The sequence below is a fragment of the Rhipicephalus microplus genome, chromosome X, assembly GCF_043290135.1.
Source record: "Rhipicephalus microplus isolate Deutch F79 chromosome X, USDA_Rmic, whole genome shotgun sequence".
Taxonomy (NCBI): Eukaryota; Metazoa; Arthropoda; class Arachnida; order Ixodida; family Ixodidae; genus Rhipicephalus; species Rhipicephalus microplus.
The window spans coordinates 257,779,470-257,794,868 of NC_134710.1; the positions used below are offsets into that span (position 1 = coordinate 257,779,470).

General features: G+C 45.4%; 1 protein-coding gene across 1 annotated transcript in view; it reads right to left on the minus strand.

Annotated features, from left to right (window-relative positions):
* The window catches only part of Edem2 (ER degradation enhancer, mannosidase alpha-like 2), a 170,119-nt gene that overhangs the window by 152,864 nt on the left and 1,856 nt on the right, over nt 1-15,399 (minus strand). Inside the window, exons 3-4 of the mRNA XM_037414120.2 lie at nt 10,303-10,403; nt 10,194-10,233 (exon numbers count right to left, since the gene is read on the minus strand). Coding sequence (XP_037270017.2) covers nt 10,194-10,233; nt 10,303-10,403 — 141 coding nt within the window. The remainder of the gene's footprint in view (nt 1-10,193; nt 10,234-10,302; nt 10,404-15,399) is intronic.

Sequence of the window (15,399 nt, forward strand, 5' to 3'; positions counted from 1 at the left end):
GCCTTAAGTCGCCAGGTTGGCCACGCTATTCACCGGGGGCCAATGTAGGGAACTATGCGAACGACGACGAAGCAGCATGAAATGGCAAGCCACAGCGTTGGCGCACGCGCGCGACCCGAGCTTGCGTTTGTTTTGTATTTTGGCCTGTTGGCGTTCCTCGCTCTTCTGGCGTTCCTCGGCCTTCCAGTAGGTCTGTACTTAAATAAACTACGTGACACTACTAGTACCACCACTACTACTGCTGCATACTACTACTACTACTACTACTACTACTACTACTACTACTACCACTACTACTGCTGCATACTACTACTACTACTACTACTACAAAGGATGGAACGACCTCCACCCTAAGAAGCTTCGCTCATAAAACGAGGATAATGGCACGCTTGCTAATGGGTGTAGCTCGCTTTGACAGATTATGAAACTGTGGTGGCGGCTACTCGAAAACAAGGGTGGGGAAAATAACCTTTTTGTTTTGAGCTCGAAAGAACAGTATACCTTGGAGACAGCCCAAAAGTCAAAACAACAGCTTTAATTTTTGTAACACTGACCTGCCTGGTGTATCCCTCCCTGAAGTACCTATAACGTGTTTTTTGAGGGGCGAAGCTCCTCTTACTCTAACCTTGTCCTGCGTCAGGCATAACCAGCAAATTCTTCCGATCAGTATAATAGATGGCACTGTCTCGTCACCATTTTTAGACTCATTTCTTAGATGGCCATAATCCAATAAAACTGTGTGTAATAGGATGGACGCATGGACGGACAGACGGATTTACGGATGCACGGACAGAGGCACAGACAGACAGACAGATAGACAGACGGACGGACGGAAGAACGCACACTCATACGGAAGGACGAACGGTTGCATGAACAGACGCATGACTGGACGCACAGATGGATGAATGGGTGAAGAAATGCACTAACGGACAGACCAACGAATGCATGGACAAATGCTGCACAGACGGACGCATGCTTCGCCCCACTCATGAGCATCACTCTGTGGATATGCTGCGATTTCTTTATTGCATGGCATGATAAATTTTGCCCCTGATGTCTGTCTCTTCTCGTCCATGTGCATGATGCGCACATAGACGACATAAGGGGTGTGTGCACAGCACAAAAAAAAAACAAGGACATACAAACAAATAAAAAAGAAACATTGCGAAAAACAAAAGGGGGTGGGAGGGGGGTTTTAAACACAAGTGCCAACATCAGCGTTGCGGTCTTATAGTGGCTAGGAGTGGCCGAACACACAAGGGTAGAGTTTTTCATTAAGGTGAGAGTCTCAAAAGATAAACACAACTAGCAGAATCAATTTCAGTTATAACAACACGTGTATGTCTCCGAAACGGGGTGGACGGCGCAGCTGGCTGCCGTGAAAGCGGGGGTAAAAGCTTTGCTCACTACTAGATTCTTTTGACAGGAACGCCAAAACGCGTCTGGCCCCTTTGTATTGCGGCAGCAATTATATGGACAGTCCAGGCTTTTTTTTTTTTGCCATTGCCACCGCCGCCGTCCTTCACCGTATATGTATGCCTATCTATATATATGAACACTCAAAGAAAAAATTGGCAGATTTCACGTGTAGTGGGAATCGATAATTTGCCAAGCACGAATGAGAAATGTTGATATGTCACTTTAAAATCAGCACAACTTTATGAGGTACAAGTAAATGATGCCGTACATGTCTCCGTGTCATGATTATCATGTTTGGATGTGTCGTTTACCTTCGTCATCTATTCACGTCACGTGATACCAAATTTAGCATATGTTGAGCTAGTGAAACGGCCACGAGCACGCTATGAGCGTGGTTTGTTGCCATGTCCTTACTTGACGCGCGTGTCAAGATTATCGTGTTTGCACCAGTCATATATTTCGTACCATATATATATATATATATATATATATATACATATATATATATATAAAAGTAACAAGGTAGTTATAAAGTGGGAAAACAGGTATGCAAGCCCACAGAGGTAAAACGGGTGTTTAGGAAGGGGTGTCCTCTGTCACCCTTGTTATTCATGATGTACCTACAAGGATTAGAGGCCAAATTAGAGGGAAGTGGACTTGGCTTCAACTTCTCTTTCGTCAAACAAGGAAAACTCAATGAACAGGCACTACCAGCATTGATGTACACAGATGATATAGTGCTAATGGCCGACAACAAGGAAGATTTGCAAAGACTGATGGACATCTGCAATAATGAAGGAGATAGGTTAGATTTCAGATACAGTAAGGAAAAATCAGCAGTCATGATTTTTAATAATGAAGGTAGTGAGCTTGGAATACAGGAGGGAACACTAGAGATAACAGATAAATCAAAATATCTGGGCGTATGGATAAGCAATGGTACCGAGTACCTAAGAGAACACAAAATATACGGGATGACTAAAGGTAACAGGAATGCAGCAGTGATGAAAAATAGGGCACTGTGGAATTACAATAGGTATGATGTTATGAGAGGAATATGGGAAGGGGTCATGGTTGCTGGACTGACGTTCGGCAATGCGGTCGTGTGCATGAGATCAGAAGTTCAAGCAAGATTAGAAATTAAGCAATGTGGAATAGGCAGGCTTGCTTTAGGAGCTCACGAGAATACAACAAATCAGGGAGTACAAGGTGATATGGGATGGACATCATTTGAAGGCAGGGAAACTTGCAGCAAGATAAAATTTGAGAAGCGATTGAGAGAAATGGGGACGGAAGGTTTTCAGCTACTTGTACATGAAGAATGTCTATACAAAATGGAGGAAGCGAACCAGAAAATTGACGGGTAAATACTTAGAAAACAGCAGGGGGCCAAACCAAAAAGAATCATTGGTTAAGAAGAAGGTCAAGGAAGCTGAGACCGATATGTGGAGAATTGGCATGATTAAGAAGTCCACACTAGAGATCTAGCGAAATTTTAAGCAGGAAATTGCCAAGGAAAGGATCTATGATAATACTGGGGGTAGTTCTCTACTGTTTGAGGCGAGGACGGGACTATTGCGAACCAAGACTTATCGGCCCAGATACGAAGGGGTAGACAACGTATGCAGTGCGTGTGGAGAGGAGGAGGAAACTGCCAAACACTTGATAATGTTCAATAAAGGATTTCACCCTATACTTCAGGATGATGGCGCAGAGTTTTTCAAAGCACTCGGGTTTAGGGACAGGGAGGGCAAAATAGACTTTAAGCGGCTAGAATTAACTAGAAGGAGATTATTTGATTGGTGGCTGAAGTCAAGGCACGAGTAAAAATTAAACCCTTCACTGCAAAGTATGAGTCCTCAACCTCACTATTTAAAGGAAAAAAAAAATAATAAATCTAGTTTTTAGTTCACGACGTATTACAGCTTGGTGGCGTTAGCCACCGCCTGATCTAAAAAGTACAGCCATATCAATCCATCCATCTATATAGTCCTGCTGTACATATAAAGAGGAGTTCCTGCTTGGATACCGACTGTTGCGTACCACTTGTCGACCGGCGCTTCAGCGCTGTGCCCTGTGCGGCGCGTCCGCTGCACGATACTACATTTTGGCGACGAGGATCTTCAATCCACATGCATCCGGCGATAGGGTGGGCATACAGATTTTTTTCTTGTGCTGTCGACTCAGCACCCGTGCAAGCTACCCCACCGATGGGGTATTTCCTAATGATTACCTGCTTGTGACGCACCGAGACCATACCTGCATTGCTCCGCCTCTATCCTGCACAAATCAGCATGTTCCCCGCAATTGCGCCACCTCCACTTCTGCAATGCCCTAGCGTGCCTCCGATTCCCAGGAAGACTTGGTGTCACGTCGTGGAAGTGTACGTCGACGCGGCAGCCCCGGACGCCCAGACACGAAGAAGGCGTTGCTGCTCAACGCGCTTGGAGTGGAGGGATCGCAGGCTTACTACAAGGCTGCTGACAAGCAGATGCTGCCTGAAGGCGTCCAGGCTTCAGGAGATGGCGCAACTTGTGATGTGTACTAGCAGGCCTTAGCCATTCTGGACACATACTTCATGCCGCCTGAAGACGCTTTCTGTGTAAGGGCCCAATTCCGGCAGAGAGTTCAAGAATTGGACGAGACTCCCGTCCAATTCATTCTAGCACTGCGGCGGTTGGCACACAACTGCAATTTCGTCATCGCAGCAGAGACAATGGTACAGGACCAGATTCTGCACGGCCTGCGTGACCCCGACTTGCTTAGGTCATTCGTTCAGATGGGGGACGCTTTCACAGTCCAGGCAGCGTTGGAACATGCCAGGGAAGACGAGCGCGTCGACAGCGCGTTAGAGCAGCTGGCTGCTCCGCGGGATGACTCGATTACACGACGCGAGTATCAACGCCGTGGCGTTCGTCCTTCTCGACCCATACTGCTACAACGTTATGCTTCCACGCCTGATGTGCCACTGGCTCCTCAGAGTTCTGCGGAAATCTTGGAAATTATACCAGGCCATACTTCAACAATTCCGGCCCAGACTGAGGGCGTGTTTGCTTGTACTGCATCTGTCGACGTCTCAGCTGGCCGTGCTCCTGATGTGCCTGCTCCTGTCGTGTTTCCTGGGGTTGAGCATACCCGGACTCTACCTGTTTGCATCCCAGCTCACCATACGGGGCGATTGTGCCTGCTGCTCCTGTCTTGCCTGCTGCTGATTCCGCCACGGCTGTGCGTCTTTCGGCTTGTGGTGGCCTCCGGGCTGCTGTGTCTGTTCTTGATTTGCAGGATCCATCAAGCGTGCCGGCCGAAATTCAGGAAGCGGTCCCTGTTCTGTGTACTGCGGAGGTGCTACCACTGGTCGCGTCTGCGCCAGCCGTGCCAGTTCCTGTTCTGTGCACGGCACCTGCATCGGTGACGCAGAGCTGTGTCCCATCAGAGCATCGCTTCATGCTTGTTCCGGCCCCTACTGTGCCAGAAGTACACTGGAAGGACAGCACATGGGCCGATTCCTACGTACCACTGGACTGCTGTGGGCGGTGACAGTGCCTGTCGTGGAAATGGCACCACTACAGGCGTCGACGCCGTAGACTCAAACACGACGACTATGCAGACATCCTCTCTCGGGGAAGGGGATGATGTGGTGGTGATTTGGCAATGTGCCTTGCTGTTACATTGTTGGTCTGCATGCTGTACATTTTTAATTCTTCATAATTCGTTGTGCTACATCCACTACGGTTCATTATGCACTGTGTTATGTGTACAAATGTCAGTGTGCTCTTTACTTGTTGTTTTAGTGTGCATGCTGTACATTTTCATTATATGTGTCACAAACGACTCCAATTTTCGGATTATCCGCGGGCCCCATCTTCCAAAGAGGGGCGCTTTTGTGTTCGGGGGACGACATCCGGCGACTAACGACCCAGCGTGGCGCCGGCTTGTCTTCCCTGCACCTGTACCGAAAGGGGAACCGGCGGCCTAAAAAAAGGAAAATTACCCCCAGATGAGACGGGGTCACGTGTACGCCCCTGAAGAGGTTTGGACTGCATCGGAAAAGGCAGTTGACGTACAGCCAGCAACAAGTGCGGTCGTCGGTGTCGCGAGTCTCGCGTAGGCGGCGAGCATGGAGTGACCCGCGCAACGTATCGAGACGGCTGCGATTCCGGGCACCCTCGTCGTCTACCAAGCCGGCGAGACCTTCAGCGGCACCCGTCAACTCCCCTACGTGCACCAAGAGCTGGCCTGGTCCGTATAGAACTTTTTATTGTGACTTCTTTTAAACTGTTAAATTATTTTAACCAGCCTTTTTTTTTTAGATATTTGTAGGGTGCGCTGCGTCGCACGTTGAAATTCAAAAGCGCCACCATGAGCATTCTGTAATTATTTTCTTGTATCCATCTCCTTTGATTTCCATCTTGTTGTTATTTTATTAATGTTCCGCATATTTGCCTTTAGCCTGTATCTTTTGTAAGGTTTTTAGCACGTTCTGTTATATAGCTGTTCTTTCCATCGCGCCTCAGTGTTATTCCTCTCTGTTATTTTCCTGCCTTTGCCCTTGTTTCGATTAAATGCTTGTTTATGTGTAATCAAACTCTGTGTCTGCTCTATGAGTGCGTCGGTCAGGCTCATTCATCACCACACGTGCAATCCCGCACGGGTCGACCAACCCGCAAATAAATTCGAAATGTGCCACTTCGAGGCCTTTCAGGCTTCGCAGGCCGAAGCGTAAAGTGGAAGCCTGCGAGTCTGCCGCACGTCGATGTTGGATCGGCGGGGCCTCACTCGAAGTGTGTGACAATATGTTAGTTTTGCATCATGTTAAGTGGTACCAGCTCGAATGCTCTTTATTTAAAGGGGGGGGGGGGATGATGTGGTATCGGGGTTTCAGTTACGGCTTTGGAACCGGTTGGCTGGCCCCTGGAGGGCGTTGTACATAGGTATATATATTGATGCTTGTATATATAAAGAGGAGTTCCTGCTTTGCTACCGGCGGCTGCGTACCACGTGTCGGCCGGCGCTTCAGCGTCGTGCCCTGTGTTCTTCGTGCGGTGCGTCCGCCATACGATGCTACTATACCGATCTACAAAACCACTAAAATCTGGACGCCAATTCTAAGTACAGTCTTTCTTCTGCGGCTATGTTTCAATGCAAGGTGACCGCACAGAGTGCATAATAAAAAAATGCTTAAGCCCAGTCCCATCTGTGAAGCTTACCTGTACAAAGAGTTGTTAATCATGATAAGTGAGAAAATAATGTGAGAACCCTATGAGTGCCATAAACAGTTACAACGTCATAAAAGAAATCTGGGACAAAGAGTGTATTCCTTGTCTGCCAGTCGCAAGAGAGAGGTCAGCGGGCCGCATGCAGCCTGCGGGCCGCGTGTTTGACCCCTGGCTTAAACTTTAGCAACAGGTTCTTTGAGAGAGAGATCAACCATCATTTTCTGTCAGCTTTCAATCCATGGGAATCTAGAAAGATGTGTGCCACAGTAAAAGAATTGCCACAGTTATCAAAAACGTGTGGATCACCACTGGTGAACAAGTATGCATTGATGCTGTACAGATAAGAATGTGTGCTGTATATGATACACTGGCTCGTCATCATGATACATCAGTGTAGAACTCAGGGCCGGAGTACCTAGACTACACTTCATGGAAATACATGTGAACATGTGTCTTTAGGACATATACCATGAAACTAATGACTTCTTAAAATCTACATGTGACTATAGCCGCAGTAGAAACTACTTTATTAAAACGATTAGACAATGTCCCACGAACGGCACATCCACTTCAATGCAGAGCCTTCTAACAAGGAGCGACAAAGGCTCACCCCCATGCTCATAGCACTTGTTATACTAAAGAAAATTAATGCAGCATTTTAATTTATGAGTAATGTACCTATAGCTGGATGCAACTTTAAAAGTCCGCGGCATTTCCTCCTGAAAGGTGGATGTACAAAAGATCGCACCAATGGGTGCGCACTTCAGACCGATGTCATGAGCCGGACAGCCGGTGCCTTAGAACAACATTGCTGCATGCATAAGCAGGACTATTTCATTAGTCGTGGAAGCGATCGGCTGCCGCGCTTTGGTTGCTTGGGCGAGGCCTCTACAGACTTTTTAAGGTTGAATAAGACTATAAAGAGTTCACTTGATCTTCAATGGTACAGTTGAACCCCCAAGTAAGAGACACTGATGTAAAAGCTGATGGCTCTAAGAGACGCCAGTGTGCTTGCACTGAAATAGGTGTTGACAAGAAAATGCACAGGTGATACACTGCTTATTAAGAAACCCTCATATAGAAGACACGAATCACTTCCGTCGCATGTCTCTTATAAACTTATAAAGGGGTTTAAGTGTATTTCCATTGGCATTTACTAATGGTCATGGGTGACACTGGCAACCTTTCAGTTTGATTACTCTCTGAGAAATTACACTGCTCTGAAGATGTGACTGTTCTGATAAACAGAGTCAATTTCTTATTATTTTCAACAGTAGGCTGTATTTTTTATAGATTGCCCGCCCACGAAAGCTGCAGGCGAGCACAAGCTGTGACGTCACTATCACCGAGGTGCATGCAGGGTGCACATGTTCCTTTTCCCTATCCCCTCCTATCATTCCACTCTCTCCCTTCCACGAAAGCGCCGATGCTTTAGCCCAGCTGGGAATTCACTACTCGTGCTGTCATAGCGGTTCTGGAAACCGTAGAGAGAGCTAAGCGCATCAAAAGACGCAGGTGACGGCCGGTATTGTCTTGCTCATTCTGGGCATTTGTCACATCAATAAACGTCACCACCTCTAGTTCACGAAGCGGCTGCTAGACGTGGCAGTTTGTAAAAAAATGCACTAAATTCATTATTTTCATGTAGTTTCTGCCTGGAATGAAGGTTGTCTCTGTCGATTTGAAGACCTAATCTTTCAATTTGGTTGAAAATCTCAGCCGCAAAAATTTTGTTCAGTATACCTTTAAGTTTGAAGCACATCTCAAAAAATTTCACAACCAGTTATTTTTGGCCTAATATATTACACAGCATCGATTCCTTGGGAGCACCACAAATAATCATAGTACTAGTTATTCAACATGTTTAAAATTAGTGTAGGGAGGTACAGAGTGTTGAAAATGAGAATGAAAGCTATTCACATTACAGAAGTTGAAAGGTGGCCGGTGACCATGTTATTACGAACAACTCAACAATGTATTAATTGGCTTGGTGTGGTGGTTGAAGGTCATGTAATGAACAAGCTGCCAAACTCGCCCTTCCGACTATGTGCTTCTCTTCGAAACTCAGAAGAACTTGCTTTTCCATATTGTGTATTTGAGTGGTGCATAGACTTGGCATTTAGTAAAATTGTCATAGCTTGCATCCAGCATCACTGCTAAACCACATGAATGCCACATCAGGTTTTAATGCAGTGCATAGTCTCCCTTGTCATACACAAAGCCACACTGGCGTTTGGTTGATTTCTTCCTGCTCTTCGAACTGAACATGTCCCATGTTCTGAATTGCTTGCACCATATTAATCCTTTGCTGTGCACTCAAGTAACAGGTGTCCGAAAGCAATAAAAATACAATTACAAAATATAAAACTGCAAGAAAATTGATAAATACAAAAAATTCCTTTTTCTACTCCATTAATGGCATACATGCATATGTTAATAACGCAAAGCTGAAAGGAAACCAGCCTTAAATAAGAAATATACATTGAAAGTAAAGCATCACTTATGCTGCTTTATTGTTATTGTCATGCTGTATAGTATATTAAAAAGCTATGTTTGCATTGGTACCATCCCACCAATATAAAACCAACTACCCCAGTCCGACTTTTGCATGTCTGTGTGGCACCCTCTCGCGGACACTTCCAAAAACTAATCGTGAGCCATCAAGGCGAGCGAGCTTTTGCCATAGTCACCGCTCGCTCTGATGTGGACTTACTCTTGCTACACGCCCACGGTGCTAACAGCAGTAAACAAATGATGAAATAAGCCATCGATTTGTTTCATCTCACTCTGGGATTGAAGCAGCAGGTACGTTTTATCGATATTAGCAAGATATACTGCTTGTTGCTTAGCCGCACCTGCCAAGCCTAACGTGCCGAAGCAGTGTTCGGACTGCGTCGGCAGACCAAGAACGCTGCATCTCCAAATATCGGACGTGCAACCTCGCAAGTAATTCTGTGCACGTTGGATCCTCCTTCGGTGGAAACAAAAAAAAAGAGAAAAGGAGCGTTGCAGCGAGAGACGCAAAGGAATGCGTTGATAGAAAAACAGACAAACGAAAGCCGCGAACAGTGTCGGAGAGAAACGGCCACAAAGTGAAGTTACCCGCCGGCATAAGATTCTGCCGAGTTTCGGCAAAGCACTTCGGCATAGGCACCATACCCGCCTCTACTAACGCGGTGTGTTTCGCCAAGATGTTTGCACCTCATAAACTGTCCGCATGTGCGGTTCGCCATCGTTCAGTGTTAGCTGAACAGTGCAAATTAAGCCAACAGAAATAAGGACTGCACCTTGTTGGCACATCGTCATTCATTTCGGATGTCGCGCTATGCCTGCACAACTGAACTCACGCTGCACAATTTCTGAACTTTGCGTGCACAGCTGTAAACCGGTTTTAATTGGTGCAGGTGAATCGAACGGACATACTCCGCGAAAATACAGGCGACATCTGTAACGGCGCCCCACAAATCATTTCCCAGAGCCGCCGCCAGGAGGCTGTGCATGCGCTGTGGAGGCATGAAAAAGGCAGGTTCCAGACAATTTTTTGACTTTGCCACTCACCATTAACGTGTCCATGGTGTCCACTAGGGTTAATGAAAAACTGCAATGACAAGAAAAAAACATACAGTACTGTGAAAGGCTTTGACCATATGTAGGAAGGTCAACTTACTTTCCTAGTGCATCATCTATGTCCCCTCGATTGGCCTCCGTTCCACGGTATCGGCCTTTGCAGCTCAGAGGCATGAGCTCATCAGCTGGGTATGCATTTTCCTGCATGAGAGTATCAGCACACAGTTGATACAAGCATTTACTTATCTACGTACATCAGTTGCTTGCACTGCATTACAAAATGTACTCAACCTCTAGCTTACAGCATAAGCAATAATAAGTTCACACAGACAACTAATTTTGGTGGCTGCGTTGTCCACTGCCTTTGAGCCTACCACAGCTACCACGCACAATAAGGAAAAAAAAACACCTGAATTTGATCTGGAACCAAACCCGGGCATTCACCACAGAGCCATGCCAGCGTTTGAAACTGTTTTAGAGCAAGACCCTGTAGAGACGTCACAACAGGGGAGGAGTCACGTGTTCAGCTACGGAAATCCTAGATGGCATACATGCAAAATTGCACCAGGCGTCATACTATGTGAACTGCATAAGAATTGGTTGCCTTAAAGCAGTTCACTTATTACTAAGAGCTCAGCCATTGTTCATCATCATCATGAGAAGCAGCAACAACGCTGCCTTGTATTTTCATAGTATAAGTCCATGAGTCATGCCATGAAAACTGCACAATAGGATAAAACTGTAAAGCTATTTAGAGAGAGAAATATATGGTATGAAGAAAGACAGAAAGGTTAACCAGAAAGAATCTGATTTACTACCCTGCACTGGGGAAGGGAGAATGAAAGGCAGAAAAGTAAGAAAAACTGAGTGAGAGAGAGCGGGAGGAAAGCGAAAACACACATACACTAGAATGACACAATCGTTCGACGAGGCCGGTTGATTGCAGAAACTTCAGGAGGGCCTTCGTCGCTTTTCGGCATGAAGCTCTATCTTTCTTTCTGGCATTCTAAAAATAATTCTTCGGAAAGCGACTAGTTATCGAGGCGTGTAAACACTGCTGACATAGACTGCCTCTGACAGTTCTACCCAGGGCACTGACCCAAAATATCTTCGATGGTTTTGTCAGCACCGCAATGGTCACACGCAGCACTGTCTTCCCACCTGATGCGGCAAGCAAAGGTGTTTGTATAAGACACCCGAAGCCACATGCAGCAGAGAACGGTTGTCTCAGATCTGGATAAACCAGATGGAATGGTAAGTCGTAGGTATGGATCGAGGCGGTGAAGACAGGGTGAGGAGAAATCCGGGTGTGTTTCATAGAGACCTGGCTACACTGTAGGCGAGTGTATTTATCCTTGCTACTGCGTCGCTTCTTGACAGTGGAATGTGATCCATCATGCCATTTTTGTGAGCGTTCTTTGCTGCATCATGTCCTTTCTGTAGTACTTATTGATACAGTTATCTTGTTTCCAGCACCAATTGGTAATGAGGTCCATGACGTAGCTGTGAAAATGAACCATTTTGCAGGTGCTTCTTGATCTATTCTAAGGAGTGCACAGCGGAGTGCTGCAAGCTCTGTGGCTGCCGATGTTTTGTGACACGTTCAAAATTGTATGATTTCGACTCTTGCTGGGGAGATCACATCTGCTGCAGATCCCCCAACATCTGTCAAACCATCTGTATACACTTTAACATGGTGTTTGTATGCTGCATGCAGCATAAGTAGAGTCAGCTGCTTCAAAGCTGGTCTAGAGAGATCCGCCTTCATGCGAATTCCTGGCACTGTCAAGCGTGGCCAGAATTGATCACTGGTGGCCAGTCAGTAGCTTTCTCTATTACCCAATTTTTTATGCAGTGTTCTAATTGTACCCACTTATTATAGGGTCCACTATAATTTGCGTGCCAGCAGAAGCAGCGCCAGCAGCAGCCTCACCATTTCTTCCTTTACGACCTGGCTAGCACGGGAAATTTTATAACAGTGATAGCAGCAAACAAGGCTCCCAAGACCCTGGTTTGCTACAACCTTGAAATGGTCATATGTGGACTCGGTGTTTATAAACAACATGTCCATAGAGACAAACTAGATATCTGTTACAACATACTTCTTGGATTACGAAACCCACCTGGCAGTATTGTATTAGATGCATGCACATAAGAACGCTAGATTTTATGCTCTGGATTTGCAGCAGACACTCTAAACTAGACTACAGCAGACTGTTCCAAGGAGATTCCTTAAAGGGGCCCTGAAACACTTTTATAAGTAACCATGGAATAGATTTGTTAAAAAAGCTTATTGCCTCATGAATTCAACACAGCAAAAATTTTAATAATCTGTCCAGTAAGGGCAAAGTTCGAATATGTGGCTTTTTCAGTGTGATCGCACGTGCACGTGTGGACAAGTCACGGCCTTTCACGGCGATCCCTGTAGTGACTGAGCATGGCATATTCAAATCAGCCAATGACTGATAGAAGGCGTTCTACGAATAATTTTTGAGGTTCCTTCGTCATTTGTTCAAAGAAGAGAAAGCAATTTTTAGCAGACTTTCATCATTTATTGTGAATTGCAGGCCACGTGCTAAGCTATAATATTTGGCTCGCGTGTTCTCAAGAGCCTGTACTATCGATCGGCAGCGCTTCCTGACCATGCTCAAAAAGTGTTGCAGGGCCCCTTTAAGCTTACACTGTGACAGAGCTGTGTGCTCCACGAAGGCCTGAGTTTTTTCTATAAGAATAACAAATATGACACTAAATTATACCAATTATAACAGCACTTATTATTGTTGAATGATTAGCAAAAAGTGTATTAAATGTCATTAGAAAATCTACACTATTTTAGCAAAGATTTCCAAATGACACTTAAAAAAAGCCTCTAGACTTGATTAATTGGTCTTGCAGGACAACAGGAGGTCAACAATTTACAGCGACAGGGGAACAATGGTCAGAGAATTTGCAAAGGGCACCATCTTGGTACCGACCTAGGGGATCCTTCGGAACAAGAACATCAAGCCACACACCCTCATCGGTTTTCCAGCTTACATTGATCGAATCGAGAGAGCTCTGCCCAATCTGAGCGAATCAGCCCATACAGCTGTACGAGTAGTCGACTGCGTAGCTACTGGTGGGTGTGGTGCTGAAATTTTGAAGATCAGGGACCCTCCTGCCTCGTATAAAAAATTAGCAAAACAGATGATAATGTTTGGTGCTTTGTGGCGCAAGTGCCAATTGATGACCAAAGAGCACCAGTTCATGGGACAAGAGATGTGGACAATTATTGTGATTAGCGGCTGTATAAGGGCCTCAAAATTCTTCACCCTAAGGCGGGTAAAAACACAGAAGTAATAAATTCATGACCATGTCGTGAAAAGTGTGTGGTGTTAATGGATGATGAAAGTTTGTGAAAATAAAAACCATGATGGACATGTATGGCATTAGCACAAGTGCATCGATAGCTTACACCCTTGTATCCAAGAGCCGTGAGGCAAGTGCTTTGTTAAGTGTAGCCACCGCAGCGGAGACTTCTCTGAGGAGGTCGTGCTATGGAATGCCTGGGTATATGATATGAAATGTACAAACTTCTCTCAAAAAGCTAACAACAATTTATGTGTGAAAAGTGGTTCCCTACCGATAAACATTGCAGGATGAAGTAGTATCTGTTGTCGGTAGGGTAATGGAAAGTGTTGTCGTCTTAGCGTGTCTAATTCTTTACACTAGATAAGAATGTGAAGTACGGTGAACACTTCTCCACATATATCACACAAAGGTGGATCGCCACCAGAGAAAAAAAACGAATAAACGAATGTGTAGTGTATGTATGTCCTGTTCTTAACCTTGTAAGTATTACTTCTGTGTGGCGTGACTTTGATACCGGCAGCCAATGACCAAGTTGTGGCTTGATGAGATGCAATTTATTACCTGTGTGTGTGTCCCATGTGCTCTGCCAATAACCCCCGAGCTTTCGTTTTAGAAAAGGTGTCAAGTCGAATGCAGGAATTGGTATCAATGTATTGGTAGCGATTTCGTTAGCGGATCCAGCCAGCTGGTCCACCAGAACGTTGCCTTGTATTTCGCGGTGTCGTGGCACCTGGCACGGAGACAGTACCTTCCACAACACAGGAAGTTAAGCAGACGAACCACACACTCTGACACTCACGCTACTTCAGGTCGGGATGTAGTGCAACCCTGTGCTACTGCACAAGATTCATCCAGAAATATAACTAACTAATGCATGTTTATTATGCCTAGATATAACCAACTTAGAACATGTGTTCTGGCAGAGCCTTTCATAATGCGGTGGCAAAGTCATCACGCCATCCCAATGGGAGGCTGCTATGACCAGCTCCAGACTCAAAGAACAGCTATAGGCAGTGCAATAGGCCGGCAACATGGCAGAAAGACTTGGTCTTTCTGTTCTAACATGGGATCAGCCCGCAACATGCTAGAGCGGAGCGTGTTCCGAGGGACTATAGTAAAGTTTTTGCATCCATCCATATATTTGGAAATCTAAAAGCAAGCAACCAACTGCTAACTGTAGCCGCTATACTGATAATATATGACCATTAGCCCCAATAGCTGACGGCTGCTTGTTGAAAGGACCCTTGTGAGTCAAGGCTCTTGTGAACATGCCAGTCAAACATTACCAGACTGCATGCAGCATGAAAAATGAAATTACATTCTAAAAACAGCTGAACACCAATTTCTCTCCTCTCAGCAAGCTATACAACCAAAGGAACCAGCTACTTAGTAGAATGAATGGACGCACCCATTGGCCAATTTCATGGTCCTGAAAACATCCTCACTAATACTGCTTTTTCCAAGTTGAACAAATAAAAACTATGCATATCTCAAACAATGTATGTCTCCAGTCTCTAGTGACAATTGCCTAATTAATGTTTTGTTTCCTCCTATGTTCACGTGAGGTGGCACAGGGTGTAATACACGAGTTGCATTTTGAACACTATACATGTCTGAGTCGGTCACTTGTCTTGTACTGTACAGGTAATCAAGAGCTGCCTTGTGTCACTCCCAAAACCCCTGAGTGATGTCTGCCAGCACATGTGTGCTTTCACCTATGCACTTTCTGAGCTACATGTCCTGGCAGACATCACTCTGTGCTTAGTTTACGGAAACAGCTTCAATATGTGAGGTGTGAATTTAGCTATTATGTGTTGTTCAAGCTCACACAGAACAAGGCTAGTGC